The 14,915-nt window shown below is 39.2% G+C and overlaps 1 protein-coding gene across 1 annotated transcript in view; it reads left to right on the top strand.

Annotated features, from left to right (window-relative positions):
- NOTCH2 (notch receptor 2) overlaps window positions 1–14,915 on the top strand; it is a 178,562-nt gene that overhangs the window by 67,438 nt on the left and 96,209 nt on the right. Inside the window, exon 3 of the mRNA XM_068540605.1 lies at window positions 13,616–13,875. Within this exon, the coding sequence (XP_068396706.1) occupies window positions 13,616–13,875 (260 nt within the window). The remainder of the gene's footprint in view (window positions 1–13,615; window positions 13,876–14,915) is intronic.

Raw genomic sequence — 14,915 nt, 5'->3', positions numbered from 1 at the left:
GTTATGGGAATATACAGCAGGGGGCATCAAGCCTGTTTCTCAAAGGAAATAAAATTTGAGCTGAAGCTTAAAGGAATTTTAGGGCTTAAGAAGAGGGAGGGGAAAAGTGTTTTGGGCTGAGTGAACAGCATGTACAGAGGTCTGGAGGCGCACTGTAACATGTTCTAGGAGCTAAAGAAGCTGAGCCTCGCGAGAGTGTAAGGCATAAAGGAGAGATGATCTTGAGATGAAGCCACTTCACGGTCTCTTGCTTGAATACAATGCATCATGTCAAAATCTACTCAGAATTCAATCACCCTTCATAATACCTCAAAATTTTAATAATTGTAACAGCATTTACAGTCCATTTAATATGGACAGGACATTATTTAGTAGTCTAGAGAGTGTTTTATAAGCGTTTACAGACTCCTTGCAGCAACTGTACAGTGCATAGCTTGGGAACAAACTGGCTTAGCTCATTCATTTTTGCCTATTACTGTGAAGGGTGCTTTTTGTAAACTTATGTGTTTAGAGTATGTTTGCCATGTTTTAATCACAAGTAGATATTTTCTCAGGGTCCAGTGCAGTGAAATATGGTAAGGTACTGATTGTGTGCTAGAAGACAGAGGAAAGACCATCTTCTGTTATAGCAGCAACAGAACTCTTTCAGTGCTGTTTGTGTGCCCTTCCCCAATCTTTCAAGTGATGATTGAAGAGGCTAGGCACTCAGTTCAGCTTTTGAGTTCTGATAAATGAGCCCAGACTATAAACTGGAAGATAAGGGTGTTTGCAAATTCTTACATAAATAAAGCATGGTTTCCTATTGCAGTGGTTACTGATTTCATAGTCTCTGATGAAGATGAACAGTGCTATGAATTAACAGTTTTAAAGCATATACCACGGCAGCTTCTGGTTGGTTTGGATTTATTAAAATCGGTGTGTGTTTATTGCTTTATTCAGATGCGGGGGTGGGGGAGTGGTTGAAAAAGCTGAACACGTGGAACCCCAGCGAGGTGGAGTTTCAGAAGACAATTCCCAGCCTCACAACTCCCCATGAAATCCTTTTCCTGTGGGAAACTTTTAATTTGGAAGCGTTCAGCCTAATGTGGGAACCAAGATTAACATTTTCTGAACTACTTCTACAAGAAAAGCAGAAATGTTCTGTTCAGGAAGCTGAATTTACATAGTAGAAAAATGGGCTGTCCTGCAGTATTTGGTAGTCTTTGTTTATTAGTTGTGGTAAAAAAAAAAGGTGTGTGTGTGAGTGCATGAGTGAGAGAGAGAGAGAGAGAGAGAAATTGATTGTATATTTGTCTTTGTTTCCTTTACATCAAACCAGCAAAGCCCTAGAAAGTGTGTTTTACCACAAACAGCCCAGCACTGGGCCCTAACTCTATACATGAATACTTTTGTTTTTAAAATTTTTTAATTTAATTTTATTTTTTATACAGCAGGTTCTTATTAGTTATCTATTTTATACACATCAGTGTATACATGTCAATCTCAATCTCCCAATTCATCCCACCACCACCAGCCCCCCGCCGCTTCCCCCGTTGGTGTCCATACGTTTGTTCTTTACATCTGTGTCTCTATTTCTGCCGTGCAAACCGGTTCATCTGTACCATTTCATGAATACTTTTTTTAGTTCTTTTTCTTTTCCCTTCTTGCTGAGTAAGCTATAGTATTTCCTTTTTTTTTTTTCCTTTCTTTTTTGGGGGGAGGGGAGGTGACAGTGGGAGTGGGAATGGCAAGAAGAAGTTAGCATCACAGAGCTCTTCCCTTTTCCCCTCTTTACCAGGAAGTTAACAAGAAGTCTTCAAGTACTATTTTGTTTTGTTTTGTTTTGTTCTTTTGTTGTGTTTTTTTTTAAACAAAGTCAGTAATTAGCATAACCCAGTTGGTTACCTTTACGCAGAGTTATAGAATTAAAAAGTTGACAGTCTGATGAGATGTCAAACTGGTGGTACTGAGAGGAGGGGGACGGTGAGGTTGGATTAGTAGGTTGGGCCTCTTGAATGCCAACCAAGCGTTTAGACTTGATTCTGTAGGCTCTGGGGCATCTAGGAGTTTGTAAGCCAGAGCCTTGGGAATTAAGTGTTATATAGGAACTTTAACTGGTTACAGTTAGCCTTGGCTGTTAGCAATTATTTTTTATCTACTTTAACGGGGGCCTGGGGGAGGGGGCAGGAAACTAAGCTGGCATTATGGTCACAGGAAAGAACAGACTGATTTGGGGCCTTTTCAAACTGCAGACCTTTGTTACTGACCAATGCTTAATTTGGTTTCTTATTTTTTCCCTCTGCCCTTACCTCATTTCCCTTAACGACAGCTCCCCCTCTAGAGCTCAGCTAGGGCAGGCTGCCACTGCGGATTGGGGGGCCGAGAGGCCCAGAGCAAGAAGAAAGTGGGTTGAAAGCGGAGTTCTGTTTAAAGAATTTTCTGCTGGAAACCAGCCCAGAGGGAGTAAAGAGGAGCTTTAATGAGGAGCAGCTGCAGGGCCGACGCAACCCACATGAGACATTTTTTTTCCCCTCCGTTCCACATTCTGTATAGTTTTTTAAAAATCATGATTTTGAAATAGCTGTTTCGTAAAGCACGCCTCTCTTTTTCTTCTTCTTGTATGTGGTGGCGTTTTGCGTTGTTGTTTTATTTTTTTAATGACCAAATCCTCGCTAAAAAAAGCTAAAGGCAGAGCTGCAGCGAAGCCCTGCATGCCATTTGGGCTCACCCTGCTGATACAGAACATTCGGTGGAGAAAACAAGGAGAGAGAACACTGGCTTTTATTTGGAAAAGGGGCTTATTTCCTGCTCAGACTTCAGTCATCTTGGAGCTGACACAAGCTGCTGCAGTGTTTTAAGCTTTTCTCTAGACGAGTGGCTATTCACTTAGGAAACTTGAAAGAACAAATTTTTCTGTCCTGTATTACTAGGGAGACTGGTCCTGAACTGCAGTCATTGCCAGATAGATTGGAATTGCTATTCAAATACCAGCTTCGTTGAAGTCTGTAAAGTGGCTACATGTAAACGAATCCAGGCTGCTGGTGACATGTGAGAGTTGGGGTCTGGTTTTCATCTGTTTTATTGAGGGGGGACTGTATGGGCATCCATTCAGTTGGAATGTTTTCTAGTTCCATTAGGAGGAATCCCTTGTTTTCCTCTCTCTTTTCTTTCCTCCATCCCTCCCCTTCACCTCATTCGCCATGTGTGTGTCTGAACAGTAACAATGAAAGAGTGGACCTCTTTGTGTCAGAAATGGCAGACTTTTTCCGAAAAAGGCATGCATATATCTGTATGGAGCTGATAAGTATTCAGATTAGTTTGTGAAATTATTTTACAGGGAAAAAAAACCCCAAAACTTTCCCTGTACTCACAGCCTCCTCTGTGAACTATATTCTTTCAGAGATCCAAAGCCAGAGAAAGGAAGAGACTAGGAGGAAGTCACTGAGAATACTACTTAAATAAGTGATAAATTCCCTCCAGAGAGGGGGGGCATTCATATTGTTTTGGGAACAAAAGGCAGCTGTTAGAGTTTTTTGGTTATCTTTTAGAAATTTTTTATATACACCTTTAGTTCAAGATTTAGGCTATTTTCCAAAAATTGTACTTAATAGAACTTAATAGAAGTTCTAATAACTTAATAGAACTAAAGATTTATAAGGGAACTTGGATGATAAACTCAACTTGAGCCATCTCAAGAAGAGGGCTATTTAAGCTCCTGTTTTCAGTGGAGAGTCTTAATTCCCACTCAGACTAACAGGGTATATGGTGTACTTGTATTACAGTTGAACAGGGATTTGCAAAGTTGAGAGGTCTCCTGCTTTAGGAAACAGGGGTCCTTTATTTCTGGCTGTCTCACCCATTTCTCCCCTTTCTTCCCATGTTCATAATTCTGCTTAGCCTCCTGGGGTGTGAGAGATAATCTTATACCTCAGGATGATTCTTACGGTGGCCTTGGCCTGTGTTCTACCAGGCAGAGCATAGTGTGAGGTTGGGAGGGGATTTTGCAACATAGGTGTTCATGGTATTCAAGGCACCTGCACCAGGGTCTGAAGATATGCCCTTTCTCACAAAAAAAATATCAAATGGGAGTTTGAGAGACGCACAGGAAAGACCTAATTATGGCTTAAATGAAGAAGAGCCACACTGTTAGAAATTATGTAGCATGTAACATGAAATGCAACTACTATTAGATCAGAGATGGGTGAGATGGTGTGGAGAAAGCTTAATAATGGACATAGGTTTTGAGCAGGTCTCTGAAGCAAGGATCGACGAAAGGAAAATAAATCAGAGGCATTATCAGATGGGAAAATGTGATATTTCTCACTGGAGATTAGAAAGAAGATCTTTATATAGGGAAGAGTAGACATGAATGTGGAAATAATCTGGAGTGCTTAAGTTATGGATCTCTGAGGAGTAAGACGGGTGGTAGGAGTGGGGCAGACAAGTAGGTCATAGATTCTAAGGATTTGAGGGGCTGGGCCCTAAAGCTAGTTTCTGAGCAGAAGAGTGACATGATCAAAATTATACTTGAGAAGGATCATTCTTTCAGTGAGCAATTTTCTGGCTACCGTTAATGGAGAGGTGTGGACAGGATGCTGGGGTAATTGAGATGACAGAGCTGACTGAATGGCTACCGGTCTTGGGGCAAGACTTCGTAGAATACTTTCAGTTAAGTGACATTCTATGTTTTGATAAAGGATCTAGGTAAAGATAGAAATACAGTTGTAGATGATGCAAAACTCGAGGAAATTTCTACATTTGCAGACAAACTTGGGGCAGGTCAGTTAGCTTTGGTGTCCTTATCGGTGCAATAGGGGTTCAGACCAGTTGACTTCTGAGGTTTGGTGCAGTGCTGACATTCTGTGGTTATATGAATAAAGTGTAAAAGTTATCTCAGTCAAGGAAACTTGGGGTAAAGATTCAACATGGTGAATTTAAAAGAAAGAAATTACAGGTCCAATTATTGGGTTCAAAAAACAAGTTGTACTAATATAGGGTGGGAGGAATATGGCATAAAAATAGTTCATGTGAAACAAAATATGGACTTTTTAACTGACTGGATTTTGTGACTTCTAAAAAAGTGAACACCACTTTAGGCTGCAATATTAGAAACAACAGGGTCCAGATCACAGGAGGTGATGGTCCAGCTCTATGCTGTAGTGGTAAGAACATATGTATCAGGTGTTTTTTTTCCATTTTAGGCCCTACCTTTTAAAGAGGTTTTTGATGAACTAGAATCATCTAGTTGGGGCTAGGCAGGATAGCCCAGTTTTGAAGTACGTGGGCTCTGGAGTCATACCTGGATTTGAATCCTGCTTCTGATATCTTGTAGCTCTGAAATCTTCATCTTTCTAAGCTTCAAGGTCCTTGTATACAGAATGGACAGCATAATATAACATAACTGTTACAGGGAGTAATAAAAATAAAATGCTTAGCAAATACATAATACATAGTAAGTGCTTCAAAAATGTTGGTCACTGTTATTATTATTACTGTTGTTATCTTAAGCATCAGAGAGCCACTAAAATGCTGAGGAAGTCTGGACAAGTCCAAAGCATTGAATCCTGGAAAAAAGAAAACAAAGAGTCAACATAGCTATCTTTAAATTCTTTTTTTTTTTTTTAATAAATTTATTTATTTTTGGCTGCGTTGGGTCTTTGTTGCTGTGCACGGGCTTTTTCTAGTTGCGGCGAGTGGGGGCTACTCTTCGTTGTGGTGCGTGAGCTTCTCATTGTGGTGGCTTCTCTTGTTGCGGAGCACGGGCTCTAGGCATGCGGGATTCAGTAGTTGTGGCACGTGGCCTCAGTAGTTGTGGCTCACGGGCTCTAGAGCGTAGTCTCAGTAGTTGTGGCGCATGGGCTTAGTTGCTCTGCGGCATGTGGGATCTTCCCAGACCAGGGCTCGAACCCGTGTCCCCTGCATTGGCAGGTGGATTCTTAACCACTGTGCCACCAGGGAAGTCCAATCTTTAAATTCTTGAAGGGCCACCTGTAAGAGAAGCGGAAGGCTTGTTCCGTTTCGTTCTAGAAGACAGGCATAGCCAGCAGGTGGAAATTATAGGGAGGCAGAATTATTTTTTTTAAATAAAATATAACTCACATAATATTTAAAAATTTTTTAATTAAAAATTTTTTATTGAAGTATAGTTGACTTGCAATGTTGTGTTAGTTTCTGGTGTACAGCAAAGTGATTCAGTTTTTTCTATACACACACACACACACACACACACACACATATATATATACTTTTACATTATGGTTTATTACAGGATATTGAATATAGTTCCCTGTGCTACACAGTAGGACCTTACTGTTTATCTATTTTATATACAGTAGTTTGTATCTGTTAATCCTATACTCCTAATTTATCCTTTGCCCATTCCCTTTCCCCTTTGGTAACCATAAGTTTGTTTTCTATGTCTGTGAGTCTGTTTCTGTTTTGTAAATAAGTTCATTTGTATCGTATTTTAGATTCCACATATAAGTGATATCATATGGTATTTGTCTTTCTCTTTCTGACTTACTTCACTTAGTAGGATAATCTCTAGGTCCATCCATGTTGCTGCAAAATGGCATTATTTCATTCTTTTTTATGGCTGAGTAATATTCCAGTGTGTGTGTGTGTGTGTGTGTGTGTGTATGTATGGGTATATACATATATATCACATCTTCTTTATCCATTCATCTGTTGATGGTCATGGACAGGTTGCTTCCATGTCTTGGCTATTGTAAACAGTGCTGCTGTGAACATTGGGCTGTATGTATCTTTTCAAATTAAAGAGTTTTGTCTAGATATTGATATATGCCCAGGAGTGGGATTGCTGTATCGTATGGTAACTCTTTTTTTAGTTTTTTTAGGGAACTTCCATACTGTTTTCCATAGTGGATGCACCAATTTACATTCCTACCAACAGTAATTCACATACTATTAGATTCACCCTTTTGAAGTGTACAATTCAGTGGTTTTTAGTATATTCACAGTTAAGTGTAACCATCAACATTATCTAATTTTAAAACATTTTCATTACTTTCCAAAAGAACTCTCTACTCCTTAGTAGTCCCTCTTCAGTTCCCCCTCTTCCCAGCCCCTGGCAACACTAGTCTACTTTCTATCTGTATAGATTTGCCTATTCTTGACATTTCACAAAAATGAAGTCATACAGTATGTGGCCTTTTGTGTCTAGCTTCTTTCACTTAGCATGGTAGTTTCAAGGTTCATCTGTGTCACAGCATGTATCAAATCTTCATTCCTTTTTATGGCAAATGATATTTCATTGTATGGATATACCACATGTTATTTATCCATTCATCAGCTATGGACATTTGGGTTGTTTCTACTTTTTGTTATTATGAATAATACTGCTCTGAACATTCTTTACAGATTTTTGCATGGACTTATGTTTTATACCTCTTGGTATATACATACCTAGGAAGGAAGGTAGAATTTGAAGACATCAGAAAGAAAGAGCTTCCTGACATGGGGATCCACCCACACTGAAAAGAGTTCTATTGTTAAAGTAGTGAGCCAGTAATTTTATTTTACTTAACAAATACATGGCGTTTACTATGTGCTACATACTGTTCTAAGTGCTTTACAATTATTTAAAACCCTACAAGGTAGGCACTATTATTAAATTTATTTTACAACAAGGAGGTTTAGTAACTTGCTCAAGATCACTCATAGAGTACATGGGATTGAAATCCAGGTGATCTGGTTCTAGTGTCTGTGCTTTTAATAGTAGGAACAAAATAACTTCAAGTATTTATTAAATTCTATTTCTCAGACACCATGCTTAACTACTTTTATTCAAGTAGAGGCTGTGATTGTCTTTTAGGGATATTTTAGAAAGAATTATCTCTTTGGATAGAAATTACCTTAGGGTGTCTTTAATCCCAAGGTTCTGTTATTACAAGGATGGATGGAAGTGGGGAAAAAGACAGCAACAAGATGTCTGGCCTGAGGCTTTTAAGATGATCAGAATTTTTTATCAGAAAGGGAACAGTGAGTGTGAATGATGAGTACTGTAGGAATTCAGTTAACAAGACATCAGAACATGTTCATAAGTTATATATAATGTAAAAGGATTAACCAAAAATGACTTTTGAGATTGTGAATGGAAGCCTTAGAAAAATGGAGGAATTAAAGTTTCATGGAAAGATAATCCTACTTTTGAAACGTTTAGTTTCAAGTATTGGCGGGATATATTAGGGTAAGTAGATGACTTTTAGTAAACTGAACATATGGAACTGGAGCTGTATACATGAAGGTAGTTGGTTAAAACAAAATGAACAATAACAAAAATAACAAGTGCCTAAGAGAGAAAGAAAAGAGTAGTCCAGCCCAGACTTAAGCTTCAAGTGGCCATAAATTGATGGGGAAGAAGGAGAAGAGGATTCAGCAATCTAGACTAAGAATTTACCAAGCTTTGAGATACAGAGGGAGTCATAAAAGCCAAATGTAAAACAAGTAGAGTGATGGAGGCATGGTCAGCAGTACCTCCTATAAGAGAGAGAATTTCCTTATGAAGAAATCTCAGATGAGACCATTGAACTGTACAAGGGGAAAGTCATTGCTCTTAGGACATAGTTTCTGGGCAATAAGTAGAATGAAAGTTTTACTGCAAAGGAACAAATAAGAAAATGGAAAAGAAAGGGAAAATAGCTGTAAAATTAGGCTACAGTTATAGAAGTTTGTTTGTGAAGGAAGAATTTGGAAAGGGAAATGAGGCTTAGTGAAAAATGTAGGTTAAAAGAGACTTGTACATGTTTTAAGGTAAAGGAATAGGCTGATGTCTAGCCCTCTAGAACATTTTAAATAAGAAATTCTTTATTATTATACCAACAATGGGTCTAGTTTCCCATAAAAATAAGACGTGTTTCTGTACATGGACTTAAGGAGAATAAATCAGTTGTACATCATATCTAAGTATTATCTGATTTAGAGTAAAACCCTAAATCCTTCTTTGCAGTGGCCTGAAGACCCCTCATGATCTGCCTCCCAGTTATAGCTGTAATATATTTTCTGCTACTTTTTTTTCTTAATCCCTTTGGTGGAGCCACAGAGGTCTCCTGGCTATTCCTCAAACATGCCAGGACGGTTTCCTATTTAAGGGCCTTTGTGTTTGCTATTCTGTCTGCCTTGAACATGCTTTCCCTAGATACCTGCATGGCTAGTCCCTCACCTCATTCAGGTTTTGACTCAAATGTGCCTTTCAGTGAGGCCTTTTTTGCTTTTCCTATTTGTAACTGAAATACCTCACTTATCCACCTCCATTATCCCCAGTTCATTCCCTTCCTGTACCCCTTTCTTGTTTTATTGTTTTACATAGCACTTAATGCCACATAACAAATTATATATTTTACTTATTAATTTTGCTTTTTGTCTTCTCCTACTAGAATTTAAACTCCACGAGTTCAACGATTTTCCTAGCATTAGAACAATGCCTGGCACTTAATAGGCACTTCGTAAATGTTTGTTGCATGAATGAATGAGTGTAACATTCTTTGTGGAAACTGATATGAGAATGTTCTTCTTCATCATCAACATCATTATTAATAAGCATGTTGGATGCTATACATAGAATTAGGCTTCAGATATTCTATCAGTCAGGAGTTGGCAAACTTTTTCTATAAAGCACCGGATAGTAAACACTTTATTGAGCCATATCGTTTCATCACAACTACTCAACCCTGTTATTGTAGTGCGAAAGTAGCCATAGACAATCCCTCCATGAATGAGTATGGTTGCGTTCCAATAAGACTTTATGTATGGACCCTGAAATTTGAATTTTACATAATTTTCAAATGTCGTAAAATATTATTGTTTTTTAAAATTTTTTTCCCTCAACCATTTAAAAATGTAAAAACCATTCTTAGCTCTCCAGACATAAAAAACAGGCAGTGGGTCAGAGTAGACCCACAAGCTGTAGTTACCACCTCTATTTTTGCTGGTTTCTTAAACATACCTTAGTTGAAACTTATTTTTTCATACTGGTAGGAAGCAACAATGTAGATTAAACCTTAGTAATAGATAATTCAGGAATACGTTTGTTTGGCTTCAGAGTCTTGCATATTGTTTTCATTTTTGTTTTCCTGGGAACCTTACGTTTTCATTACATGTTTATGAAGCTCATTTTTGAATGAGTTTGCATTCTCTGAGCAGATGCCATATGATAGTGTTGGGGAGGTGGTGGAAGTAAAGCTGGGCAAAGCCCACCCAGGTTTAAAAGTTTGCCATTATTTACAAGGCAAAGAATTTCCGTGTGGGAGAATAGAGAGGTGTTAGCCAGGCTTAATGCCCAGAGGACTGTCACTGTGAATGAGAATTGTGTCGCAGTTTCTAACATCATCCATAACAGATTTCTTGAATGAGTTGCAAATGCTTTTAATAATATAGCTCAGGGTTAATTTTACCTATGCTACGTTGGCAATTTTTGCTCCTTTACTTAAAAAGTAATCAGCAAATAACCTATTCTATTATAAAATTAAGCTGTGATTTGAATAAAGCATTATATTTTTCCTCAATAAGTGCAAAGAGAGAAAAAATGTTTTTCATCTGCAAAACTTTTACATATTTATAAAGTTTTTCACATACTTGATTTTGTTCAATTCTTACAACAGCTTCACGATGCAGGTAGCTTTATTAACTATTTAAAATGTGAGAGAGCTGATAGTGAAGTTAATTACTGGGTTGGTCAAAAAGTTCCTTCGGTTTTTAAGTAAAAATAAAAGACACATTTTTTATTTTCACCAAGATCTTTATTGAACAGCATATTCACCGTTTTGTTCCACTACCTTCTGCCATTTTTCAGGCAACTTCATAATTCCATCTTCCCAAAACTTTTTATCTTTTTGAGCAAAGAACTGCTCCAGGTGCCTTTTATAGTCTTCCAGGGAATTGAAATTTTTTCAATTAAGAGAATTTTGTAAAGACGGAAATAATTGGAAATCCAAAGGTGCAATGTCTGGTGAACACAGCGGATGAATCAGAACTTCCCAACCAAGCTGTAACAGTTTTTGCCTGGTCATCAAAGAAGTAGGCAGCCTTGCGTTATCCTGATGGAAGATTATGCATTTTCTGTTGACTAATTCGGGATGCTTTTTGTTGAGTGCTGCTTTCAGTTGGTCTGATTGAGAGCAGTACTTGTTGGAATTAATCATCTCGTTTTCTGGAAGGAGCTCATAATAGAGGACTTCCTTCCAATCCCACCATATACACAACACCACCTTCTTTGGATGAAGACCGGCCTTTGGTGTGTTTGGTGGTGGTACATTTCGCTTGCCCCACGATCTCTTCCGTCCCTCATTATTGTACAGTATCCACTTGTCATCGCCCGTCACAATTTGTTTTAAAAACGGAATGTTTTCGTTATGTTTAAGTAGAGAATCACATGTGGAAATACCATCAAGAAGGTTTTTTTTCACTTAACTTACGTGGGACCCAAACATCAAAGCGATTCACATAACCAAGCTGGTGCAAATGATTTTCAATACTTGATTTGGATATTTTGAGTATGTCGGCTATCTCCTGCATGGTAGAACGTTGATTGGTCTCAGTTAATGTCTCTATTTGATCACTATGAACTTCAACTAGTCTACCTGACCATGGGGCATCGTCCAGCGAGAAATCTCCAGCACGAAACTTCGCAAACCACTTTTGACACGTTCGATCAGTCACAGCACCTTCTCCATACACTGCACAAATCTTCTTTTTCTTTTGCGTTTCTGTTGTGTTTTTACCTTTCTTGAAATAGTAAAGCATAATATGCCGAAAATGTTGCTTTTTTCTTCCATCTTCAGTATTAAAATGGCTACACAAAGATTCACCAATTTTAATAATTTTTTTTTTTAATGTACACTGATATGACAGCTGTCACCATACAGTCTAACAAAATTGTTTCGAATGAAGTTAAAGACAACTAAGCGCTACTAGAGCCATCTTACGGAAAAAACTGAACGAACCTTTTGGCCAACCCAGTTAACTTGTCCAAGGTCATAGCACCAGGACTCCAAATGGGCCTCCTCACCGCATGAGGTGCAGACTCCTCACTGGAGACTTCAGCCAGTCTTTGGTTTCAGTGCTGTGCCCTCTCCTCACTGCCTCTTATTCTCTAGCTTCACCTGTTCACGAGGATGCTCAGAGCTCTAGCTGCTCCTGGCTCCGCCACGCTAACTGTTCAGAGCTCTGGGAGAAGGTGAGGAGGCTGGGGTCCGTTGCATCACTGCCACTGTAGCTACTTACTAGCTCTGTTTCCTCCTCCAGCCACTTTAGCTACTGTGTAATTCGTCTGGGCATGTACTGTCTTAGTTCCCAAATATCTGGTTCTCCTTTTCTCAAAACTGTGACCTCTAAAGGCCTCACCTGGTCAGCCAGTGGCTAATAAAACATCATGGATGTGGTTGGCAAAGACAAGAAGGAGTGAGACAGGACCCCAGTACTTCAAGTCTGGGTGATTGGGAGGGTCAGAACATAGTGATTGAGCATCGGAAGATGTGATAGGATTTAAACACATTGGTTTAAATGTGTTGTCTTCGAGGTAATGGTGGAACAGCCTTGCAGTTAGTTTTCTATCCTCCAAAAAGTAAAATGGAGAAAGAGGTTGAACCAAATATCTGGGTTACAGCCAAACGGCAAGATTTATAGTTAGAATCAAAGACTTTGTGGTTCATTTAAATGCTTCTTAGAGGTCCCATTTGAACAACCTCTTCATTATGAAAATGGAGACTTTCCATGCCTTTTTATGGTGTTTAGAGAAAACTGTAGTAAATATTACACACAATTTGGGGTGGTTGTGTATCTTATGAACCAATGGATGGCATATAAAAAGATTCCTCAACACAGTGTGTGGAAAATGTTACAAAATGTTATTCTTGAGTTGTTTTCCCTTCTCCACTTTGGTGTTTGTATGGTACCTTAGATATTTTAAATGTTATTTTAATTATATTCTGTGCTTTTTTTTGGTTAGGAAAGCTGCCTGCTACTAATATCTTAACAGAGTTAAGTTTCTGAAAAGCCCCTTTGAACCCTTCGCCATTCCTGTACCTCCTTTTTCTTTATCACAGTCTCAACCCCTTTAACATAACCCAGAAGTCTAGGTATAGGCCAACTGATGTCTCAGTGGAAACAAGAAAAGTAGAACTTATTATTTCTCAATGCTTGAGAGATATTTTATATTTTTTAAATTGGAGAGGATAAGAGGCTCAGTCCATACATTATCATGTGACTGTCTTAATTCTATCAATTGACTTAGTCACAATGAGAAAGTTAATGAATTTAAAGACAAGTATCAACAGTGCTGCACAAAAAGGTGCTGTTACAGCATACCAGCCTGCACCTACATGATAAAAGCTATGGCTGTATTTTGCCTCTGAATAAGGGTCATGCTCACTGGCCATGGCAGACCATGCTGGGTCACCCACCTGATATTCTGTCACCTGCCAAAACTCAAAAAGACATGAGAGTATGCAGTTAAGTACTCTAAACACTTCTTCTCCTAAAGTGAGTCAGTTTTACAGTTGTACCTTTGGGTTTCTCAATTTACAGTCTAGTGTTTTCTTGAATGGACTGTGTTATCTTGTAAGTTTTGGGACTTATAAGAAGTCAAGTGTTTTCATGGACTCCTCTCTTTTCCATACAGATGCCCAGAGGGATTCTTGGGAGAATATTGTCAACATCGAGACCCCTGTGAGAAGAACCGCTGCCAGAATGGTGGGACGTGTGTGGCCCATGCTATGTTGGGGAAAGCCACATGCCGATGTGCCCCGGGCTTCACAGGCGAGGACTGCCAGTACTCGACCACTCACCCCTGCTTTGTGTCTCACCCTTGCCTGAATGGAGGCACCTGCCATGTGCTTAGCCGGGATACCTATGAGTGCACCTGCCAAGTTGGTTTTACAGGTAACAAATGGGACTCAGGGCCATACTTTCCCATCCTCAGCAGGTACTTTTATTTAGCATCTTTTAGATACTGTCATCTGGTTCTTTAGGGTCCCCCAACGCTGGTACATGTTTAACATTATGGTAAGGAACTGGAATGTTCCAATCAACTATCCTTCAGTTCCTTTTGAAAGGGGAGAAAGAGAAAGAAAAAGGGTCAGATACTCAGAAGTAGTTGACTGCCTGAAGAATACATATCAGGATTGGGGATCAGAATTACTTCACTGTCACCAGAAGAAAAGTTGTTCGTGTTACTGATAACTTATTCTTTGAAATCTCCTCTCCCCAGACATTCAGGGCATTGGCTTTTCGAGCTTTCTAAACTGATTGTTCCATTTGCTACTACATTGCCTTATCCTTGTCCTCATGCATGTAATTTTTGTGTTCTTTGGAATTCTGTTTTGAGCCCTGTTTTGAGTCATAGCACAGCTTTCCCCAGGGAATCTCGCTATCTCCAGTTGCTTCAACTCTCACCATGTTCATCCCTTGCTGATGCCTCTCGTGGTCATCCTTTTAGCTCCACCCCAACCCTGACATTCAGGCTCATATTTCTAACTCTCCATTGCATATTATCCTTAGAAATTCGACAGATACCTCAAACTCAACATGTTGATATAATAGTGGCACCAGTGTACACTCCAAATACTCCAAACTAGAAACTCCCTCTCACTTATCTGTACCCCACTTAGACTCAGTCACCCAGTCTAATCTCTGAAATACCTCTCACCTGTCTACTCCTCTCCATTTCCTCTTCTGCTCTGTAGGTGAGGTCCAGGTCATCTCTCACCTGGACTCCTGCAGTTGTTTCCTAACTGGTTTCCTTGCCTTTACTTTCTCCCCTTCTTGTTCACCTGTCACATTACCACGGATCTTTAACATAAATGCAGATCTTCTCACAAACTCACCTGCTTACCAGCCTAGTGAGTTTTCATCGTCTGCAGAGTACAAACTCTTTTACATGGCTTGCATAGCCCTTACAGTCTAGGCCTTACGTCTTCTTA

Source organism: Eschrichtius robustus, chromosome 3 (genome assembly GCF_028021215.1).
Source record: "Eschrichtius robustus isolate mEscRob2 chromosome 3, mEscRob2.pri, whole genome shotgun sequence".
Classification (NCBI taxonomy): domain Eukaryota; kingdom Metazoa; phylum Chordata; class Mammalia; order Artiodactyla; family Eschrichtiidae; genus Eschrichtius; species Eschrichtius robustus.
Note: the sequence above shows the minus strand (reverse complement) of the source record. Positions and strands in the feature narration are given on the sequence as shown.